The 22,592-nt window shown below is 60.6% G+C and overlaps 2 protein-coding genes across 6 annotated transcripts in view; one reads left to right on the top strand and one right to left on the bottom strand.

Moving 5' to 3' along the window:
• Positions 1–439: 439 nt before the first annotated feature.
• Positions 440–9,084, top strand: MAFF (MAF bZIP transcription factor F). 4 transcript variants are annotated; one of them, XM_034987526.1, is made up of 4 exons: positions 440–641; positions 3,651–3,734; positions 7,956–8,021; positions 8,623–9,084. In XM_034987526.1, exons 3-4 carry the CDS (start codon positions 7,986–7,988, stop codon positions 9,082–9,084), a joined length of 498 nt encoding a protein of 165 aa, XP_034843417.1. In that variant the 5' UTR covers positions 440–641; positions 3,651–3,734; positions 7,956–7,985. The 4 variants fall into 4 exon arrangements, with proteins under 4 accessions (XP_034843417.1, XP_034843419.1, XP_034843416.1 ...); XM_034987528.1 differs by lacking the exon at positions 3,651–3,734 and having other exon boundaries at positions 440–637; XM_034987525.1 differs by lacking the exon at positions 3,651–3,734 and having other exon boundaries at positions 441–641.
• A 2,895-nt stretch (positions 9,085–11,979) lies between these two features.
• Positions 11,980–22,592, bottom strand: part of TMEM184B (transmembrane protein 184B) — a 45,811-nt gene continuing 35,198 nt past the window's right edge. Inside the window, exons 4-9 of one of the 2 annotated variants that reach the window (XM_034987523.1) lie at positions 22,217–22,307; positions 21,639–21,714; positions 18,811–18,902; positions 17,768–17,937; positions 17,186–17,380; positions 11,980–14,417 (exon numbers count right to left, since the gene is read on the bottom strand). In XM_034987523.1, the coding sequence (XP_034843414.1) occupies positions 14,176–14,417; positions 17,186–17,380; positions 17,768–17,937; positions 18,811–18,902; positions 21,639–21,714; positions 22,217–22,307 (866 nt within the window). In that variant the 3' untranslated portion in view covers positions 11,980–14,175. Of the gene's footprint in view, positions 14,418–14,445; positions 15,280–17,185; positions 17,381–17,767; positions 17,938–18,810; positions 18,903–21,638; positions 21,715–22,216; positions 22,308–22,592 lie in introns of those variants that run through there. The other variant, XM_034987524.1, reaches the window with a different exon arrangement.

Here is a 22,592-nt window from a genome sequence, read left to right as displayed (position 1 = left end):
TCCCAGCTAGAGGTGCAGAGTGGCCTTTGGAAGCTCTTTGGAGATCATGGGCATATGGTTGGCATTTAAAACCACGGGACTGGATGAGATCATCAAGGCAGAGGGTGTAGGTTGAAAGGAGAAGAGGCACGGGGCTGTCGACTGCAAAAGGAGACAAATGACACCTCCGCCCACGCGGCTCTCGCGAGGTATCACGTGAATGCACCCAGCCGATGTTCTAACAGGGGTTGAGAATCCCGGCCGCGCTGAGCCTTGTGGAGGGGTGGGGGCTCGGGAGGAGGGGGAGGGAATGGGCCTTATGTGGGCGGGGCCTGCCGGGGGCGGGGCCGAGAGCCCGGAGGCCGCTCCGGGGCCGGAGGGATCGCCGGGCGGTGACGTCACCGCATGACTGGGTTTTTATGAATGAAAGGAATCCTGTGAGTGAGTAATTCCGGGAAGCTCGCCTTACAACTCCGCGCCGCCCCCCGCGCCGCCCGCCCCACAACAAAACTCGGCGCGGCGCTCTCGGGAGCCCGGCTCGGAGCGACCGGCGGTCGGGACCGGAGGGGAGACGGACCAGGGCGCGGGCCGGGACGGCAAGCCCGGACGGCAGCGGCAGCCGCGCGTGCCCGGGGCGCCAGGCGAAGCGGGCCGAGAGGCGGGTGAGGGACGCGGGTCCGAGGCGGGGACGGGCGCGCGAAACCCCAGGCGGCAGGGTCTCCGCGCCCGGGAACGTGCCTGGGGCGGGGCGCCGGGGCCCGCTTCGTCGGCGCTCCGGTGTATCCCTCGCCCGGCCTGGGGGGCGTTCGGGGGGCGGGGGGCGGGGGGGAGCGGGGGCCAGAGGTCCGCGAGGACCGAGACGGGGCCCAGGCAGGCTTGGCGGGGTGCGGTGGTGACGGGCCCCTTCTGGGGGCGCGCGCGGGGAGGCGGCCGAGCGGGGCAGGAAGGGGCAGCGCAGGCCGGCGAGCGTCAGCGGCCGCCCAGGCGGGGCCGGGGGCGGTGTGTGCACGTACGTGACTCGGTGAGAACAGTCCCTGGACCGGTGCCCGCGGGCCGTGCGTGCGCGGTTTGTTTACGTCCGAGGGCGGGAGTGTGTGTGTGTTCCCGGGCCAGTGTCCCACGTATCTTGCCCGGTGCGTGCGGGGGGGGGGGGGGGGAGTGAGAGTGTGTGTGTGTGTGTGTGTGTGTCCTGTCCCGCCCGCGTGCTGCCAGGACGGTGAAGACCCTGGGGCCTGTGTACCAGCTCTGTGTACCTCGGAGAGAGTGTGCCCACAGGAATAAACGCGGAATAAGGACTCGATTGAGGGAAGTGGCCCGTTCCATGGTCACACGGGGGTACGGGAATTCTCCCTCGTGCTGTCCCCTTCCGACCAGCCCGCCGCCAGGCCCTTGCTGTCCCTGGAGTTCCCCAGGGACACGGCCATGTGACTGCGGTGTTTGTCCCCCACCCAGAGCCAGCGGCGCCTGCAGCTACAGGGTGGGGCAAAGTATCAAAAGCCCCACCCGGCTGGGCTGGGGGGTGAGATGAGAGGGCCACCCCGGGCCTCAGCACCCTGATGGGTCTGGCAACAAAGTGGGCTGATGCCTCTGTCCTTGTCCCTGGGTTTCCCAGCTGCCTGGGGAAGGCAGCCCCTGGGGACTCTCCTTTATCCCCAGGGTTGCCCATCCCCTCCCTCTCAGGAGGAAGAAGGGCCAGAAAACCCACCACAAAGGTGGGAGGTGGGAAGGAATCCCTGGCCGTCTCTCTTTGGTGGTTACTCTTGTCTGGTCCTGGTTCTGGAGGTTGTGCCTGATGGGCTGGGGAGGGTGAGACCAGGATGGGGTGGAGCTGGTTTCTGCTCTCCTGCTGGTTTCAGTTCACAGGTGGGATTAGTCAGACGGACCTATTGATGGTTGGACCTGAGGAGCTAGTTGAAGGCCTGGGCCAGCCCGAGGACCCAGAGTCCTCACCCTGGGCTAGGCATGGTCAACAGGCAGTGGCACAGGTGCTCTTGGTCCATGAAGGGTTAATATGTGAGGGGTGGGGCCCTGGCCTAGCCTCCTCTGCCCATTAGCCCTGTGGGATGAGATGGGGGTTAGGGATGCTTTGGTCCTATTCTGCGCCCCTCCCACCCACAGAGCTTAGAATGGTGGGGGTGGGGTGGTAATTGAACTTGCTGGGGTGAGAAACCAGATGATCTTTTAACCGTGATCTTTGAGCCCTGGTGAGCTCTGCTCCCACAGGTGGGAATTTGAGTGTCCCCGTCTGCAGCAGGAACTGGGCAATATGCGGGGTGGCGGGATGGGTGTAGAATGGGGAGGTATGGCAGCCCCACACACTGCCTATTTTCCAGGGGCCCTGTGAGAGAGAAAGAAGAGCCCACAGCCCCAGGCTGGAGCCAGGGATGTCCAGGAGTATAGGGTTTTAGTAAGGGAGGTGGCAGCCAGGAGCACAGGAACCAGGCAGGCCCATCCTTCAAAGCTGGGCAGGAAACATCCCCCAGTAGGGCGGGGGGTCAGAGGACAAGGGGAAGTGGCTGGGTGGCTCACAGATGGAAAGCTAGCACTGAGAGTTTTGACCTCCCACTGAATCACGTCTGGGCCTTCCCTAGGGCCTGGGACCCAACATGGGTTCCTGTGCCTCTTTCAGTCCTGACATTTTTACCCTGCGTTGCCACGGAGCCTGTCATGGGCCAGATGCTGGGAATGAGAGGGTGAACAAACCAGATCCAGAGCCTGCCCTCTGGGATCTTACGGTTGAGGAAGGGGAGACAAAGTTGAAGAAAGAGCTACCAAATTAAATGCAAAACCACAGCTGAGATGGGTAGTATGAGGCAGAAGGTGCTGTGATTTGAAAGTATATAACAGGACTCCGACTTAGCCAGGGCAATCAAGGGAGGCTTCTCTGAGGAGGTGACCAGTGAGCTGGGCTGTCAGATGGAGGGATGGTCATCTATGAAGCCCTTAAGGGCAGGGGCTGTGATTCATCTTTGGGCCTTTGGGACCCAGCAACAAGTCTGGCACAGAGTAAGTGCTTCTTGGAGGTTTGCTGATGAAACGAATGAATGAGCATTAGGTCCATGTCCTGGAAGAACTCCACAACATTTGGGAAAAAAAGGTCTGGGAACCCCAGAGAAGCAGGAAGCCCGAGGGGGTTCTTGAAGTAGTCTCTCAAAAGTGAGCAGGTCCTTCAGGACCCACGTGCCATCCTCCCTCACACGCACGCACACACATTCACGCATGCACACAGACACACTCCTTGTGGGAAATGTACAAGGATGGTAGAGTTTACTGTCCTTTCCTTCACTTGTTGTGAGCATGAGGATCCTGGGAGAGAGCAGAGAGAGAATCCAGTGGAGACCTGGGGGCCCCACTGGCAGGCTGGAGGGGAGGCTGGCCTGGCAGGGTTTTGAAGTGGGCTGAGCCTGGGCAGGTTTGTAGGTTTGTCAGCCGTCTGCAGTGCTCCCTCTGACAGCTCTACGGGGAGGACAGATGACAGGGCCAGCAGTGGAGGCAAGTAAGACCAGAGGCCAGTGAGGAGGCAGCTGTGGTCATAGTTCCGCTGAAAGGGGAAGTGGTCCCTGGCTCTGCAGGTGGAGCAGAGGGATGGTCAAGGCTGACAGTCTCAGAGTTTGTGTTCTCATGCCCCTGCCTCCAAGAAGCCTTCCCTGATTGCCTTTCCCTTCCTCCAGGGCCTCCGCTCTGTTGGTGGTCTTGGAGCTCCACTCTGGACCAGAATCTGACACTCAAAACTCCAAAATAATCAGTGCTGGAAGGTACTCTAGGCTCGGTGGAGGGTTGGGCATGGTGGGAAACTGAGGCCCAGAGAGGAGAGTGACCGATCTGAGGCCGCGCGGTGTGAGTGGGTGGTGGAACCAGAGCTAGACTGCAAGGCCCCTGCTTCCCTGCAGTGCTGGGTTCTCCCAGCTTTGCTCCCCTTCCAGCAGGGAGGAGGCTGCCCCAGCGCTGGCTGCCAAGGCCCAGGAAAACACATTTTTTCCCTCTGTCCTCACAGAGGAAGCAGAATGGTTCAGCAGCCAGAGAGGAGCCCAGGCCAGTGGGTGGGCCGTCTACAGGATGTCTCTGGAGTGGACTAGGGGCCAGAGAGGGGAGTGCAGGAGGGCTGGTGGCTGCTGACGGGGCCAGGCCTGCCGTCAGTCCCTGAGAGTAAGTCCATTCTCCGTGCCTCCAAAAGAACGCTGGGAACCTGCAGACCTTGGAGTTCGACTCTGCTGGCCTCAAAGGGAAGAAGAGAAAAAATAGGGGTGGGGTGGGCAAGAGATGTGGGGGCTGGCACTGAATAAAGGGCCTTGAACTGGGGGGTCAGGACCATTTACCTGCTGTGCGACTTCAGGCAAGAGATACCCCTCCCTTTTGGGCTAAGTGAGGAGGCAGGGCCAGATGCCCTCCAGGGCCCTTTCCTGTGTGACCCCAGCCAGCCAGGAGATGTGGAGGCCAAGCAAGGTCCCAGCGCCTGCTACCGGCCTGACCCCTCCTGGACGGACTCAGCCATTCTAATAACCCCCAGGTGCTCACGGGGCTCTACAGTTTGTACCTCTTGGCAGGTATTTTCTGATCCTGCAGTTGGAATAGTGGAGACCCAGAGAGGTGGGCCTTGCCCCAGGTCACACAACCTGGAGAAGACAGAGATGGGGCTCAAACCCAGGCTTGCCTCAATCCATTGCTCCTTTCCTTGCGTCCCATACCCCAGCTGGGGGCCAAGCATCATGAGGGTGGAACCCCTTCTCCCTTCCCATCTTCCTGGCATCTGTGTATAATCCTTGCCATGCGGAAGCAAGGAAGCAGATGGAAAGGAGGAAGAGTTGAAGACAGGGCAGGAGGTTTTTCTCCTGGACAGTGTTCAGCGAGGCTTGGGCTTGGCACTCGGTTCAGACACTGACAAGCTGGGTCATGGTGTCAGAGACCACCCACCCACATCTCACCAGTGTCTGTCCCCGGCCGGGCCCTGTGCGGGTGGCCTCAGCACCCAGAACTGCTTCGGCCTGCTTCCTGCCGCGGAGCTCCCTGTCCGGTGGGGAGACAAGGAAACAGACCATTACAAGACGGGGAGAAGCGCTAGGGTGGGCGGCGCCTGAGAAGTTCTGTGGGTCCGGGAGGGCTTCCTGGAGGAGGAAGGATGAGAAGGAATCTTCCAGATAAAGTCAGGGGAGAAGTGTCACAGGGTGTGGAGTGGCCCAGAGGGAACAGAGTGTGGGAGAGAGGAAGTGAAAGAAATTCGGTGCGGCGGAGGTGCCAGACGGAGGTGGGCAGTGCTGGCAGGCCTGGGATGCCACGCAGGTGGGCCTGGACTCTGTCCCAGGGATAGTAAGGAGCCACGGAAGGTTTTCCTCTGGGTGGTGACATGGTCAGAGTCACATGCTAGAAAGATCCTCCGGTTGCTGTGTAGAGGATGAGTGGAAGCCAGCAGGAGAGCATTCTAGGCCCTCCCTAGGTGTGTGTGTGTGGCGGGGGAGGGGAAGCGGCCCTTTAAGAGGACTGTATTGAAGGGCAGGATTGATGGGGGTGGTTGTATGAGGGTCTCTAGTGGCATCTGTGAAAGGCCAGGCTCCTGACTTCGGACTTTCTGGGCCCCAGCGACACTACAAGAAGCTTGGATGGCTCTGAAGACCTTCCCAGCCCGAGGGCCTTGGTGGCTGCCTTTATGAGGGGATCTCTTCAAAGGCCACCTTCCCCTTCCTGTCCCACTCCTTCCCTCTGGGGTGTCAGAGCCCCCGGCTGTATGGGCCCAGAGTTGCGGGGAGACTCCAGAGAAGCCTGGGGCTTTCTGCATCTCGGTCCGAGTCACCCTGAGAATTCAACCACCATTACTTGAGCACGTGCTGTGTGCCGGGCTCTGGGCACTGGAGATGCGGCAGAGGACAAGGCAGAATCTTGGCTGCCATGGAGCTGGGCCTCTAATGGGGAGGCAGACACTGAGCAAATATGTACAATAGATGAATGAGAATATATACAGTGGAAAGTACCTTGGAGAAACGTGAGGTAGGGAGGGGAGGTGGAGAGAGAGAGAGAGAGAGTGTGTGTGTGGGTGTGTGGGTGTGTGGGTGTGTGTGTGTGTGTGTGTGTGTGTGTGAGAGAACCAGGGGCTAGGAATTCTAAATGGAATGAGAACTGGAGATTTGAAGAGACCTGAAAGTGAGAAACAAGATTGGTGGCCATCTAGGAGAAGAGAAAGCCAGGCCCAGGGAACAGCCAGTGCAAAGGCCCTGGGGAGGAGCATGCGTGGTGTATGTGAGGAACAACAAGGAGGAGGGTGTGGCTGGAGCAGATTGGGGAAGGGGAGCCAAGCAGGAGCTGAAGTCAGAGGCCTACGCTCGGGCCACGTGCAGCGGCTTGTGGGCCATTGTGATGACTTTGGCTTTTACTCCCAGTGAGATGGGAACTGTGGGACGGTCCTGAGAGGGAAGTAACATGAGTTACCTAACACACTCTGGGTCACCCCTGGGGAAACTGAGGCACAGAGTGGTTACCTGATCGGCCAGAATCAGAGCTAGTGGGGGGAACCACCATCAAAAGGCCCCACGGGTGTCTGGCACCAAAGTCCATGCGCTTGGCATTTCTCTACAGCGTGTCCCAGGGACACCCGGACCTGTGGGAATGTGTCAGAGGCCGAGCTGAGGCTGTGAGGTGGGCCCCACAGAAAGCTCGAGAAACCAGGGTTTGGACCCCGTTTGCCCCTGCTGCTCTCTAGCATCCTGGGTACTGCAAGTGAGATCAATAGGATACTGCATCTCAGGCCACAGAGCATCTTCCCGCCCTGTCCCCTTCGCTCCTCACCACCACACCTCCCCTTGCGGATTATCAGATGAGGAAACGCAGGCTAACAACCTGCTGGGGACAGAGAGGACTGGTGCTTTCAAGGGGGCTTTGGGAGACAGTCCTCTTCTCGGCCCCGAGCAATGGCCACGGGCCTCCAGAAGGTACCCTCCATGTCTCCCCAATGCCAATGTCTGGCATAGAGTAGACGCTCAAAAAATATTTGTTGAAGGGACATGGAACTTTCAGGCCTGTCGGGGAGACACTGAGGGCCACTGGACCCCTCATCGGTTTAGGGTATGGCTGCCCTGTCTGCCCAGGACGGTGCTGAATTAGTGTTGGGTAGCTGCCAGGCGGGGAAAGCTTTCCCAAGACAGATTTGGATGAGGAGGGCGTGGGCTGGGGGAGAGGGGAAGGGACTGGTTACGTGTTATTTTGATGGGCTGCAGGTTGGACTCTGAAAAGTCACTGACTAGCATATATATATATATATTTTTTTTTTTTTTTTAAGTAAGCTTTATGCCCAGCATGGGGCTCGCTCATGACCCTGAGATCAGGAGTCGCATACTCTACCAACTGAGCCAGCCAGGTGCTCGAAATATGGTTTGTGTACTCTGCTGTATATAGGTTATACTTTAGTGAAAAGTTAAAAAAAAATCAAAGAGGCATATCTGGACCCCATGTGGGAGAATGGCTGGCTGGGGCGGGGCAGGGGGTGTCCATGCATATTTATTGAGCACCTGCTATGTGCCAGGCACTGATTGAGGCACATTGATGCCATGGTAGGACAGGCAAGACCGAGTCCTCCTGAGTTTGCATTTTGGTGGAGGAGAGGTGGGACAGAGATAACCAAGTAACCAAACAAAATAATTGCAGAAGAGGTGACTATGAGGGTTCGCAAATGGGGTGATGTCATGATACAGGAGGTGTTTAGCAGGGATGGTTAGACCACTTCGAAGAGGTGACATTTGGCAAAGCTCTCAATGAAGAGTCACTGTGAGGAGGTAAAAGGAAGACAGCAGTAAAGAGAGCAGCAAGTGCAAAGGCCCTGAGGCTGGAATGAACCATTCAAGGGGCCCAGTGTGGCTGGACCATTGGGACAGAGAAAGGTGGTATGACAGGACTTCCAGAACAGCAGAGGCCTTGAATGCCAAGGTAGTGAGTTTGGGTTTTATTCAAAGGAGAAAAAAAAAAAAGTGATCTTGGTCTCCTTTCTCTCCTAGGTCTCAGCCCAGAGGGCACCTTCTGCAAACATGTCTGTGGATCCCTTATCCAGCAAAGCCCTGAAGGTAAGGAGGCAGCCCCTGTTGTCCCTGTCCTCCCCCTCCCTCCTTGCCTAGGCTCACTGTCCCATCCCAACTTCCCAACTTCAGTTCCTGGAATCCTCAAGGGTGGCTCAGCAGGCTTCAGGTGTTCATGAGGCCCCGGGAAGGGCCCTGGGCTGGAAACCAAGAGGCCTGGGCTCTGGTGGTAGGCTGTGTGCCTCTTGGGACAGGTCACTTCCCTCTCTGGGCCGGCTTCCCCATCGGAACCACGCTTACTGGGCTAGAGAGGATTTAAAAGGTGCTTTCTGGACCAGGTTTCTCTGGCTGAGTCCAGGCTGGGGCACTGGGTTAGAATTTGGGCCAAGCCCCCGCGTGGTGGTTCCTTGTGTGTTCAGATCCCGGTTTGGCCCAGTTTCTCCTTTCTGGATTCCTTGCCCTCCCGTCTGGGGCCTTGGAGCAAGTCCAGCCTCTAAGTCTGGGCCTATGGTGGTGCAGGGGGAGCACTGGGGGGGGGGGGGGGGGCCGTCTCCAGCACCTGCTGCGCGCCAGGCCCAGGGCCGGGGCCCACAAGCAGGGCGCGAACCTGGGCCTCAGTTTCCCCATGTGCCCAACATGCTGCCCCCAGATCAAGCGTGAGCTGAGCGAGAACACGCCGCACCTGTCGGACGAGGCGCTGATGGGGCTGTCGGTGCGCGAGCTGAACCGGCACCTGCGCGGGCTCTCCGCCGAGGAGGTGACGCGGCTCAAGCAGCGACGCCGCACGCTCAAGAACCGCGGCTACGCCGCCAGCTGCCGCGTGAAGCGCGTGTGCCAGAAGGAGGAGCTGCAGAAGCAGAAGTCGGAGCTGGAGCGCGAGGTGGACAAGCTGGCGCGCGAGAACGCAGCCATGCGCCTGGAGCTCGACGCGCTGCGCGGCAAGTGCGAGGCGCTGCAGGGCTTCGCGCGCTCCGTGGCCGCCCGTGGGCCCGCCGCGCTCGTGGCGCCCGCCAGCGTCATCACCATCGTCAAGTCGGCCCCGGGGTCCGGGACCGGGCCGGGCCCGGCCCCCGGCCCCGCCCCCGGCCCCACCTCTGCCGCCTGCTCCTAGTGCCCGCCCCACCCCCTGCCAAGCCCCCCCCCCCCCCCCCCCCCCCCCCCCGCTTCCTTCCCAAAGTGCCTAAGCGTGGTCTCTGTCCCCAGGTGCCATTTCTCTGCAGCCACCAGCCCCCCCGTGGCGAACACATGATCCCTCCCGAGCCTGCTGTCTTCCTCGTTGTGGTCCCTATAACTGGGTCCTAATAGGTGGCCCCGGGGTGGGACAACTTTGGTGAGAATGGTAGGGAGGTGTTGGAGTCTGGGGTCTCTCTTGGCTGAAAGTCCAGCCTTCTTAGACTGGGAGGATGGGCTACAGAGCGGATTAGAGAAGGGCTGTCCCGGAGAAGAGGGCTACCCCTCATTTTGTAAAGCATTTGCTCAGATCATACCCTAGCCCCTCCGCACCCTCCCAGGACTCAGGACTAGGTCTGGCTCCTATATGTGTCTCCTGGGGCTGGGAAGCTGATGCTCCCACCTCTGCTCTGGGCCTGGGGGTGCCTGGCCTTCCAAAGCTGGGAGAATCATCAGACATCACCCAGTGAGGGCCAGTTAACAGGGAAACAGGCCTCCAGCAGACAGGCCAGTGCTCAAGGCCATCTGTGCGTCGTGGCTGAGCTGGAAAAAGCCAGGTCTTTTCACTGCTGCCCTGAGATTCCAGCCAGGGTACCAGCCGGGGTTGTCAGGGGCATTGTGGCCGCGGACTGGAAAGGATGATGGAAGGGCCTCCCTGGCCTGGGAGCCGCCTCTGTGAGGTAGGGGAAGAGAAGTAGAGGGCCTGAGAAGGTGATACGGATGGAAGAGATGGAAGGAGCTGGCCAAAGAGAAAGGGGACCAAGGAGGCGACCATCGACTGTGGCAGGTGGGAAGATGAGAAGACAGATCCTGAGGTCTTGCAGCCAGTAGTGGGGGTCCTGAGAAGGACCACTGTGGCTTGGGGGCTGCCACTGCCATTGACTGCCATTCTCCTGGGGAGCCCAGCCCCAACCCTCCTGCCCTGTATACAGCTGTTTATTTATTGCACGAATCTAAGTTATTCTCCCCAGCCAGAAACCTAGCACCCACTGTGTGGTGTGTGGTCCTGTGCTGGACTTTGTATTTTATATCTGCAAATAAATCACATTTTATCTTATATTTAGGGAAAGCCGGATGGCAACAACCAAAAAAATGTTTAAAAAAAAAAAACTTGCCCGGCCCCCAGAATTTATTTATTTTCTGACTTACAGTAAGCGAGTTATCCGCCTTCTGTATTTTGTAGACTTTCTGAATAAAGTCAAGTTCTCTTTTTCCCACAGTGACGAAGTGTAAGTCCCTGGGCTATGGGGTTTTTTTTGGGGGGTGGGGTGGGATGGGTGGGATGGGTTCTGAATGAAGGACTGAAGCTGGAGTTCTGTTTTCAACCCCAGGCAGGCCCCTCTGCTGGAGGGGAGGACTAGCTCTTGCTTGGGGCGGAGGGGGGGGGGGGTGGGGGGGGGGTTTGGGGGGGGGTTGGTGCTAAAACCTCTGTTCTTCTGTCTGGTTCCCTGGAGCCTCCCAGGGGAAGACAAAGCCAGGAGGACAATGAAATGTAGGGTTAAATCCCTGGCATCCCTTCAGTGAATAAACAGTCCCGCCCAGAGGAAAATTCCCGGATTTAAGAGTAATCTTTCCAGCACTTTCCCACCGAGGCCTGACTTTACACAGCCAAGTAGAAAATATTTTCCCCATGTTCCGGAAGGCACAGGGAGGCCGAGAGAGAAGTGGCTTCTTCAGTCCCAGCCTGCAGGCCTAAAAGGCGACCCTGTGTCTCATCTTAGGCTCTGACTCGCTGTAATCTCAGCCCAATCTGCCAGCCCTTCGGGGACAGCCTGAAAAGGAGTGGAGGGTACAGTGGTCTGTGGGTCAGGGAAATCGGGGTTTGAATCCAGGTGTGCCTTTTTCTAGCTGTGTGGCCTCTGATGACTTATTTCTTTAGCTTCTTGCAGCCTCGCTGTACCACGAGGACCTAGGTGTGACAAGCACCGGGAGCCCAAGGGGCTGCAAGCTTTAACGTGCAGCGCAGACGTTCACAACAGCGCGCACACACGCACAAACTGCAGTGAGGGGGGTTTCTGTCTAGAGAAGTGGCGGGGCTGGGCTGAGGGAAAAGGCCACGTCTGTGGCAGCTGTGGGCTTCGAAAGTTGGGGAAGGGCCAAACCACACGGGTTGGCTGCGCCCACTGGCCTTTCGCCCCCTCTCAGGTTGAGGCCCGCCATCCTGACCCCATCCTGGGATGCTGAGCTCAGGCCTGTGCGAAAGGGCAGCAGGAAGCCACGGGCGGGACAAGTGGAGTTTCTTTCGTGGCTGGCTGGGAAGTTCCCCGCCCACGCCGCATTCCTGAGCGCTCCTGTCAGCAGGCCAGCCCCTCCTCCCCAAAGGTGGGGTGGCCGGAAGGTGCCCTGTGTGGCCAGGCACCTGGCCTGGCAGCCCGGCGGCCCCGCAGGCCCGGCTCCAGAGGCAGGGGTGGGGGGTGGGCTCAGGGAGGCAGGAAGATAGCCTGCAAGGAGTAAGGAGCCCTGGAAATCTCTTCAAGCCCCTGGGAGACACCTGTAGGAATGGGGCTGCCCGCGTTCCGGCGGGGGCCCCCTCTGGCTGGCTGACAGAAGGGGCAACGGGGCATCAACCCACTGCACACACCAGCACGGGAGGGTGGGGAGGGTGGGCCCCTTGTGACCAAAGCTGCCCCTGGGTCCCCCAGAGACCGTTCGTCCGGAGGGGAGCCTGGACCTCAGTGTCCGTCTCCGGCACTGTGCATTCCCCCATCACCTACACATCGTGCCCTGGAAGGAAGCCAGTTTCTTAGGAGACCCCTGCCCACAACCGCCAAATCCAGCCCCAAACACACTCAGGCGGCAGGGAAGAGGAAGGAAAAAACCGCACCCACAGGCAGAAGAGATTTCAATACAATCTATATTATCTCATATATATATATTTCTCACTTTATTTGCTCACTTCTGTCACGCATTTAAAATGTCAGAGAGACCAAAATAGAGCGGCTTTCTGGTGGAATTCATGGCAGTCATACACAAGATACAAAACTAGGGGACTCTGTCCTCTCATACATCATCCAGTTCGGTTTTCAAGTATTTTTTATGTACAAAGATCTATTCTATCGGGGGGGGGGGGGGGGGGAATTAAAAAAAAAAAAAAGGTTATGCATCCTAGGAAGGAAGGGTGGAGTGGGCGGGCACGCGTTCCCGGCCCCTCGACTCCGCTGGAGTCCCCCCCACCCCCGTGTCCCCCCACAAACCATGCTAGCCAGCAAGTGCCAGGGTGGGCCAAGAACAGGGGGCAGGGAGTCGACAGCACACTTTGGCCTGGAAGGAGAATCACACAGATTTGTGAAAGCAAAGGGGGGAGTGGGGACCGAGGATCTCAGACAGCCTGCTCCCACCTGCCGCCTTCCTGGGCAGCTTGGTACCAGCTGGCCAGGCCCACCGGACAGGCCTCTGTGACCCCGGCGGGGCTGGCTTGGTCACAGGGCCAAAGGCAGCCTGGGAAGACGACTGGGGTGGAATCCCCCACCGGGCCCTTGGCACACTTCATTCCAGGAATGAACGAAAAGGAAGAGACTCCACGGTGAAGTTCCGGTGCCACAGGCCGGGGCCCTCCTCACCGTACCACCTTCTCCAGGCTGTTACAGCCCAAACCCAAGTGCCATCTGGGTTCCAAATGACAGAACGCTCCGCCTGTAGGAGCTCCTCCTAAGACAGTGGCCGGTGTAAGCCGGCCTGCCTGGGGGCTCTGGCCCTCGGAGGTTCCAGGTATATGGGCGTGGAGGTGAGCGAGGGGAGAGGACTGGCGATCCTGGACACCCCTAAGGCCTGTCCAAGGGTGCTTGGCCCAGCGCAGCAGGATCCTCTGAGTGCCAGGAGCTTGACAGGGGCCCCCAGGGAGTGTCTGTGGCCAGACAGACTGAGGGCCCAGGAAGGGGCAGCTTTCATATGTGACTAAGGCACAGAAGAGATGGGCCAAGGGGCCAGGCGAGGCAGGACACCAGGCCCTGTGTGGATACGGCGCCAGGGAGAGGAGTCTGGGGTCACTCCTCCCACTTCCCAGCTCCTTGCTGCACGCCCCCTCCTTCCATCCTCCCTCCCATAGGACTGTTCCTCCAGAAGCTGGTCTGCATGTGGAGACTCAGACCCTTCCCCTGAAACGGGAAGGAGAAGCCCTAGGGAGAGACCAGGACCCTGTGGAGGTTCTCATTGCTCCGCCTGGGAAGGAGGGGCTGGGAGCCGCCAACCCTTTCAGCAGCCTGGAAGCAGGGGCTCTGCCCAAAATGCTCTCCAGAAGACAGACCCCAAGTGACAGGGCAGTGTGGGCCGCTGGCTGCCCTCAGCAGGCCAGGAGGAAGGGGCATGAGGCAGGCAGGCAGGGCAGCCACGGAGAGGACACCCAGGGGCCCAGGGAGCCCTGCTTGGAGAGGCCTCGTCAACAGAAGAAGGGCCCAGATGCACCTGAGTGCCCTTCCGACGTGGGACACGTGGCTCTTGGTGCTGCTCTGGTCCTTGCAGCATGCCAGGCAGGCCTGGGTCAGGAGGGGCGGCGGGGAGCATCTGGGTTCCCTCCTGCCCCTCTGGCCCAGGGTGAGGCTAATCTAGCGTGGACAGGGGGCACGAGGGCAGGAGCAGGCAGGAAAGAGCCCAGGTCAGAGTATTGCACGGTGTTGGGGGCAGGGCTTAAGTCTCATGGGGGAGGGGGTGAGCCGCGTGGGGGCTGAGAGGGCCGCGGCCGCTGGTCCACCATGGCCACAGCTGGTCCCACCATGGCCACAGCTGGTCCCACCATGCCGCCGCAGGACAAGCCACAGGGGCACAGCAGTCGCGCGCCGTGTCCTCTGTCCCTCGCCCGGAAGCAGGGGTGGCCTTGTATAAATATTCCTGAAGGCTCGCTGTGAGCCTGGGCGGTCCCCTGGGCCCACAGCTTCTGGCTGTTCCTCTGGAAGCAACAGGTGAGCGTTTCTGGTCCAATAAATTAACGGGCAACGCCAAAGCTGTGCCAGGCTGCCTCCCGGCCCGCACGCGGGGCTGGAGGAGGGCACGCCCTGCCCTGGGCCCAGGTGCCAGTGCTCCCCACCAGCAGCCGCACCTAGAACTCGTCATCAGAGCTAAGCAGCAGAGTCTTCTCATTGTCGCGGGCGCCACTGAGGCTGTGGGAGCGCGAGAGGCTGTGGGCGCCGCCGCGCCACGCGGGCCCGGGCTCCAGGGTGGACTGCTGCGTGTACTGCTGGTAGGCGGGCGAGAAGTTGTGGATGGCGTCCTGCACGATGTCGTGCGGGTTCATGGTCTCCTTGAGGCTGCTGGAGATGCTCTTCATGGGGGCGCAGCGGCCTGCAGGGTGGGAGCCCAGAGGCGGGGGTGAGCGGCTGGGGTGGCAGGGAGCCCCTTGTCCTGGGACCGACGCCCACCCCGAGGCTGTGTCACCCGACAGAGAATGGGGTCCCGGGCACAAGGAGGCACAGGCAAAGACATGGCTCCTCTGGCTGGGGCGGAGAGTGCAGGTGAGCAGCCCCTGGGAGGGGGGCTGGCAAGTCTGGCTGGTGGGAAGGGACCCAGGGTGGAGAACGGAGGCCAGGAGGGTCGGGGGAGGGGCCCCGGAGAGCTAGCCCCGCCCCCTCCCCGGGGTCCCCCTTCACTCCTGGGAGCGGAGCGCACCAGAGCCTGCAGACCAGCTCTGTCAGGATAGGGTGTCTGCCGGCACCCACAGTGGGGCTGACCCGTAAATCCTCACCAGCTCCCCTCTGAGGGGGCGGAAGCCACCAGCCCTGATGCGCTTCCTCCTAACTTCCCCTCTAAGGAACTCTCCCCGCCATGGGTTCAGCGGGGAGAAGTGGCCCCGGCCCCCAAAACCGAGAGGTAAGGGATAAGCCCAGGTCTTCAAATTCAAATCTGGCATGTCCTTTCCACCTTCATGTTCTCCGCCATGGATTTCCCATTAACACGCACTGTGCCCCCAGGACCCAGCAGGGCATAATCCAGAACACTGAGAGACCAGGACGGAAGCAGGCAAACTCTACGGGGGCAGCCCTTGGCAGAGAGGGGCTCTGAGCTCTGCTGCCTGGGGGTGCCTGTGAGACAGGAACACAGAAAAGGGGCTAGGGAGAGAGGCATGCGGTGACGGTGACCACGACTGACGTGCAGGACAGACGTGCAGACCGAGAGCAGAACCTACCGTAGGGGCCATATGTTGGCACTGCCCGCAGCCAAACCCGGGGCAGAAGCAGGGCGGAGGGGGAAAGGGGAGGGGGAGAGAAGCCAGAGAAATAGAGAAGACAAGAGACAGCTGAGTGACACCATCTGCCCACCACCGAGGCCTGCACACCGCACCAGACACCCTTCCCGCCCCCACCCAGCAGCCCCTGCGGCCCCCTCGGAGCCTGGCACCCGGGGCGGGGGGGCATGTCCACCCAGGGATGACGCCTCTCACACTCTCGTCCGGGGGCACGGGAGAACCCCCAGCAGATACCCAGGACGGTGGTCGAGGCCCCACCTCCACATCTAAGTCGGGACCCCAGCACCCCCACTTCTCTTTAGGCTTGGCTGGAATTGCTAAGGCTGTGCCGTGTGCTTTATGAACGTCACGACACTTCACAGACAAGGAAATCAAGGCTGGGGGGCAAGGGGGTGTGGTTCCCCGCACAGATCCCCCAGGAAGGGCAGCTGGGGACCCAAGCTCGACTGCAAGGCTGAGGGATTAGTGCGTCCAGCACAGAGGTGGGGTCCCGCCTTGCCCTGGTAGGGCTGGGCTGGGGTCTTTGCTATAGCTGGGTTTCTGGCCATGCTATTCTTTGCTGGGCTGGTGGTCCAGGAGCAGTGGGTGGGAAGATAAAGCCCAGGTGTCCGCTGGGCCTCTGCAGAGCCCCCACGTGCGACATTTTAAACCTCGAGGGTCCAGAGAGGGTTCTCTGCTATGGCCCTAGGCTCCAGGCACACGGGTGACTTTCCTCAGGGCACAGGCTCTGTCGGGAGCGGGTCCAAGGGACATCGCCCTCAACACTGAGTGGGTGCTTGCCAGATCTGGGGACCCAGCGGGAGACGGGTGGGACAGCAGCGAGGCGGCCAGCACTGGGTAGGTGTGCGATCACAAATGCCAAGTGTGCTGGGAGAACACAGCGGGCGCACAAGAGCCAGGCGGCCTAGCGGCCTGGAGTGGCGGCCCGTCCAGAAGGGGCCGGCAGGTCTCTTTCAGGCCAGGGAGAGAGCGCCTGAGTAAGAAGGGGAAGGAGCCGAGGGGCCCTGCTGCAGCACCCCACTCCCCAGGGCCTATGGTGGGCCTCGGCGCTAGGCCCGGGGAAGTGGGGTTCTCGTCTGTGGCCACATGGAAGGCAGCGGCAGCTGCCTGACTCCTGGGGGGTGGCGTGTTAGAGTAGGAGCGTCCCCTCCCCAGACCCTCCCGCCTCCTCACCGGAGAAGTCATTTCAGGCATTCCTGGTCTCCTCTGCCACCACCCCCCACCATCCCCTCTGCCCAGTAGCAGCCAGAGGCCCGGGGGAGCTGGGAAACCCCCCGCCGCCGCCATCCAAGCCCAGAGCACTCATTGTCGAGTCTCGGGGAGGGGGGCCCCCAGACGTGGGACTGGACTCTCCGGGGCATCCTAATGTACAACCGGGGTAGCCAACCTCTTCCAACAAAGAGGAAAATGAGCAGCAGTAAAAAGCAAGCTGTTAAAAATGATGCCCATCTGAGTCTGTTTCTTAGACGGAATCCCAGATATAAAAAGATGGAGAACTTTAGAGCCGAGGGAATTACAGGATAGAATAGAAAGCCGAGCCTGGTGTGCAGAGCCCCAGGAAACCTGTTTACTCTGGGGTCTCTGTCCTGACCTTCCCGTGGGGCTCTCCAGACTCCAGGCCTGCTGCAAAAGTCAGGTGGGCTCAGCTGCCGGGACCTCCCCTACGTCACCCCCCCGCAACCTTGTGTTGGGGGTGCAGGGCAGGAGAGCCTCGACCTGCGTGGGCCCTTTCCCACCAGCGGGCAGGAGACACCGGGCTGTCACCACCTTTTGGACACTGGGTGGCAGGAGGGCCATGGGGCAGGGCCAGGGAGGGCTTCTCCCGCTGGGGTGGGGGTGGGGGGGTCTCCAGGCTGCTGGCTCGTACCTTGCGCATCCAGCCGCTTGTCAGCGTAGACCTTGTAGGTGAAGGCGTGCCGCAGGGCCAGAGCTGCGAAGAACATCTCCACACAGATGATGAAGTCCTGGTAGCCGGCGGCCACGGTGCCCTCGCCCACGGACACGCGGGCTGAGTGGATCTTGGGAATGGCCCCACACTTCTCCAGGATGGCCAGGAGCATGCCTGGAAGAGGAGGCGTGGGCATGTGGCCCTAGACTGGACCCCTATCCTGTTGCCCCTTCCTCATGCAGCAGCCCCCCAAATGCCACCCCCACCAGCAAGGACGGCAGTAGGGTCCATGACTGCTCCGGTAGGGTTGGGATGCCAACACCAAGCTGAGGCCTCTGGGAAACCCCACTCCGCTAGCTCCTTGCTGGACGCCAACACCGGGGGCCCCCTGGGTCCCCCGTCCATGAAGCAGCCCCACAGAAGGTCCCCCATGGCTCCTGTGAAAGGTCCCTGAGGGCCTAGACTTCATGCCCAGGAGGCTCCCGGTGGACAGAGGTCTGGGCTCTAGGCTGGGATGGCCCAGGGACAGCATGAGCCTCAGGGGCCTGGGAAGAGGCTCACCTTGCCAGAAGGAGAGAAAAATGACGGACTTGACCATGAAGAACTTGAGGACGGGGCTGTAGGGGCTAAGCAGGTCCCGGGTGGCAAAGTAGAAAAGGAAGAGGGCGTAGAGGGCCAGGCTGACGGAGATGTTGTAGATGATGGTCACGTAGAGGTAGCCACTGGTGACACTGTGGGAACGGGGAGTGTTCTCTGGCTTGGACAGAGCCTTCTGAGGGACAAGAGGCCTCCCTCCCGCCTCTGCCCTGCCAGTCTGCCAACCCCCATGGCTCTCAGCAATGCTCCCCAAGCAGTGCTCCATGAGCCACTGAAGAAAGGGATCCAAGTGGCCAAGAAGCAGGGGGTGGAGGGGAGGTGTGCGAGGGTGTGCGCCCGCGGTGAAGGTCAGCCCTGCCGCCTCTGCTCTGGTGCCCAGGCTCCTGGTGGGGACATAGACGTGGAAGCCACTAGGACCAGGGGTGGGGAGCTCAGCCCGATGGTCCGGCAACAGGTGTGAGAATAACGTAGAGCGTGGCTCTGCTCTTTTCTCTTGAGCCAAGTCATGTCCCCCCTGAGCCCCCGTTTGCTCACCTGCCCCGGCAGGGCTGTCACGTGGGGTGCAGGCGGTATGCACCAAGTGTCTGCAAGCTCGGGGCCTGGATACACGGTCACTTTCACTAACTCCCAAAACAAAAGGAAATCTACACGGGAGAAGCCTTCTACCCGGGGACTCAAGACAGGCCTCTCAGGGCTCTGACCTTCTTGCTCCCTGCCCTGGGGGTGGTCACTATCCCTTCTGAGCCCACCCCTGGGGCACCAGTCTGTAGGCGGGGCCAAGTGGGATGGTGGTCACCGCCAGGCTTGGGCCTTGCAACTCAGGGAAGCAAGGAGGCGTGAGGAGGGCCGGGCCGTGCTCGGCCTCCCCTCGGAAGAAGGTCAGGGGCATGGGGCCGGTCTGCAGCCACCCCCTTCCCTAAGGCGGGGGCATCAGCCTCTGGGCAGGGCCACCCACTCCCGCGCCGACACCCCTCCCCTCACGCCTGTCGGGGGGACCCTCTGCTTACTCAAAGTCACCATCCCGGTACTTGCCGAAGGCCTGGAGGACCACAGTGCTGACAGCCATGAGTGGCTTCACCACGCAGAACTGCAGGGTGGCCTGGTGGGGGAGAAGGTCAAGAGTCGAGGACGAGCAAAGAAACTGTGTGACAAGCACCTCCTCTGGCCCGCTGGGCCTGTGCTGGATGCTGAGGGACCGGGGAGAGGGGGCCCGATGTCCTGCCCCGAGGGGACCGCCGTCGGCAGGGAGAGACAGAATCTGTTAGAGGACAGCCGCGCAATGCAGTCGTGCGCGCAGACGGAAGGAGGGAGGCAGGCAGGCAGGCAGGCCGGCCGCTGGAGGGGTCAGCAGGAACATGCCAGAGACACAACAGGGACAAGCAGAGGGAGGAGCTCCTACCAAGACCGAGCGGCCAGGAGCAGACGCGGGCAAGGGGGTAGACGCTGATGGACGGCAGCAGGAAGGGGGCCAGGGCCCTGCTCGAAGCCTCCTCCCGTCCTCCTTGTCCACCCCCGGGTCTCACTGGGGCTGGAGGGGACCCCACATCACAGGGCTGAAGAACACAGCAGTGTCTTCTGGAAGCTCTCCCCTCTCTATGTGTTCAATAAGGGCCTCCCCTGGCCCGCTCGGCCACTGGAAGGATTCCTGAACCAGGTTCTCACAGTGCCCTCCAGAGGCTCCAGCAAAGTCAAGGAGCACCCACGGTGCCCATAAAACCAGCAGAAACACCATGCTCTTGAGATCAATACATCTGAGCCACAAGGCCCCTTCTGGGGAGCGGGGAGCAGCTTTAAAAGGCTGAGCCAGTATGCCTTCAAGTCGGGCAAGGACCCCGGGGCAGAGAAAGTAACCTGTTGAACCCAAAGTTTCTGCCCCACTGGGGACCTGAGCGCAGTTTGTGGGGAGTCCCGGGGGGCCTGAGCTGCGTGGAAGCACGTGTGATGGGGGTAGAGGTGCGATGCTGCCCCCAGCAAACCCCCCCAAACTCCCCGGCCCCGCCACCCACCTTGAGGGAGCGGGACCAGTATCTGGGGAGAAGGGAGGAATCGCAATCTGCGCACCGTGGGCGCTAAGAGCCTGTCGACAGGCTGCTGCCGTCCCGGTCAGTGGGGCGCACAAGAGCCCCCCAACAAAGTACTGTTATAGGTGAGGAAACCGAGGCACAGAGAGGCTGAAGTGGCAGCGGAGTCCACATCAGCAGGCCCCACAGCCTTCACCCAACCACTGTCCTGGATCGGGTCAGCAATCAGGCAGTGGTTCCCAAGCCAGGCTGGACATCAGAACCACCGGTGGAGCTGTAAACACGACCCAGCACCCAGAGCTCCATGCCAGACCTTCTTCATCAGGCTGTGGGGAGGGGGGAGTTGGCTGACCAGAGAATGCGTACTGTGAACCAGCTCTCCAGGAGATTCGGATCCGGGGGGGGGGCCCTGGCCCAGGCTTTCTCACTCAGGAGGGCTCTCGCCCGAGGAAAAGGGGTGCAAAGGCTGCTTTTATCCTCTGTCCTCTTACTACCTCTCCTTGCCCCTTCCAGAACAGGGGCAGGACATCCGAACCCACGGGGCCTGGGAATCATTTATAACCAGGCTACGCAAGCTAGTGATCATGGGATCAAAACTTCGTACATAATACACTCATCAAAGAAGGCAGTGAGTCACAGCTGGGCCTAGGGCGGCTGAAAGGCTGGTAAACAAAGGCTCTGGAAGGCCCCACCCACCCTGACCCCAGGACACTGTTCACTCTTTGCCTCCAGGCCCAGGAGGGAGATTGTGAATGGAGGAACGCCCAAGGGAAGGCAGAGCGGGAAGCAGCCGCCTGTGGGGCAGACCTGGGTGTAAACCTGGTCCGTCCAGGTAGGTGCTTTGTGTGGGTGCCCACGCTGCAGGCAGGGCCCCGCACAGAAGGGAGTAGAAAGGCCAGCCCTCTGGTGGCCACGGTGATGAGCTGTGGTTTTCATTTCCCCTTGTGACTACCCTTGGTGACGCCGGAGGGGCTGCCAGAGGTCCTGGCACACGGAGGAGACTGGGCTGAGGTCGACCACCAGCAGGGCGTGGCACGTCAGACTCAGACAAGAGTGGGCTCTGTGCCGGTCTGTGCTGACTGCTTCCCATCCATCACGCCACCCGGACCTTAAACCATCCCTTGAGGTACGTATCGTTTGGCCTACTTTACAGGAGAGGAAACCAAGTCAGGCTCAGAGAGGTTACATAACTTAGCCAAGGCCACCCGGTCAAGAGGGAAAGCTGAAAATCAAACTCCGATGGTCAGACACCCGGGCCCATGCGCTACACCACAACCCCACACCGCCTCCGCCCAGGCCCCTTGAAACCACAGGGGAGGCAGCCGAGGAAACTGGAAGCTGGTGGACTGCCGGCTGGGAAACGGGGAACAGGCCAGAGACCCCGCAGGCCCGTCTTGGCAGGGAGCTTTCATGCAGAAGCCCTCCTGGCCTCTAGCTGCAGCCGATGAGGGGTTTCAAGCTGAGATTCTAGAATCCCCATGCACTTCCTGATACACACACGCACACACCCCCTCTAAGACCTGCCTGGCCGAAGTGAGCAAAGGTATGGGACCACCTCCTGCCCGGGGCTGCCACAGACCCGTTTAGGACACCTGCTGCTGCCCCTGGGAGCATACTCTGCTAATGCACGTGCATGCCTAACAGCGTGGGGAGTGGTGCTCGGGCTTTAGGGTACTTCACGGGATATGGGAACGCCACAAGCAGGGTCCTCCGGGCCCTACGCCCGCCTCTGCCACTGGACGAGCAGGGGTAGCACCCAGGCTCCGGGGCCCTGGCCTGCACCTCTTGACCGGGGCAAGTGCAGGGATACACACCTGCTTGCAGAACCGCAGGAACCCAATGGAGTAAGTCTTTCCCCAGAGGCAGCACGTGCCGTACATACAGCTGGACCTGGAAGAGACAAGAGAAGAAGAGGTTGGTAGGCAGAGAGCCAGGATTCGGGAAAGGTGGGGCTGGGGGAGGCCACCCTCCCTCACATCCACACAAGCCTGGGTAGGGCGGACTGGGGCTGGGAACGGGACACAGATCCCAGGCAGCCTTCACCTGGAGGCCAAGCACTCGGGGAGAGTTTGCTCGTGCAGGGAGGGCATGAGGGAGCAGGGCTCCACCGGCCCGGGGGGCAACAAACCAACTTGCCAAGTACTGAATGGAAAGAGAGCAAGAGGGAGAAACAGACAGACAGGAAGGGATAGGAAGAAAAAGGAGCAAGAACCAGCGAGGCCGTCCCCAGGTCCCCGTGAATGGCGTCCCTCAGGAAGTGAGGAGAGGCACGACAGGGCCTGGTTATGGGCAGAGCCGGTCTGTGTGTCTGGCCGACACCAGCACAGCTCGAAGAACGTCAGGCCCAGGAAACGGGGTGGTGTGGGAGGCTCCAGGGAGACTTCATACTCACTCGATGGGCTTCCCTCTGATCTCCGACATGATGGAACTTTCTCCCCCGAGGTATTCATAGCACAGGCTCAGGAAATTATAGATGACCAGGGCTGTGGAAAATGTCCAGAGAAAACCACTCAAATCAACAGGATGGGTAAACAGATGGTGGAATTCTAAACAGCAACGGGAGTGAAAGCACCACAGTCATGGGGCCTCAGGGACGCAAGGACCCGCACAGAGAATATTCCACTTGTCACCAAAATCAGGCAAAGCGAAGTCATATTGTGTAGCATACGCATACACAGGCGACTGTTCACACCGTAAAGCAACACAAGGAGGTGGGAAGCACAAGGTTCCGGATCGCATGGGGGCATGGGGCCGGGCTCGCTGGGGGC

The sequence above is a fragment of the Mirounga leonina genome, unplaced genomic scaffold, assembly GCF_011800145.1.
Source record: "Mirounga leonina isolate KUSES-001 unplaced genomic scaffold, KU_Mleo_1.0 Mir_418, whole genome shotgun sequence".
Lineage (NCBI taxonomy): Eukaryota > Metazoa > Chordata > Mammalia > Carnivora > Phocidae > Mirounga > Mirounga leonina.
Note: the sequence above shows the minus strand (reverse complement) of the source record. Positions and strands in the feature narration are given on the sequence as shown.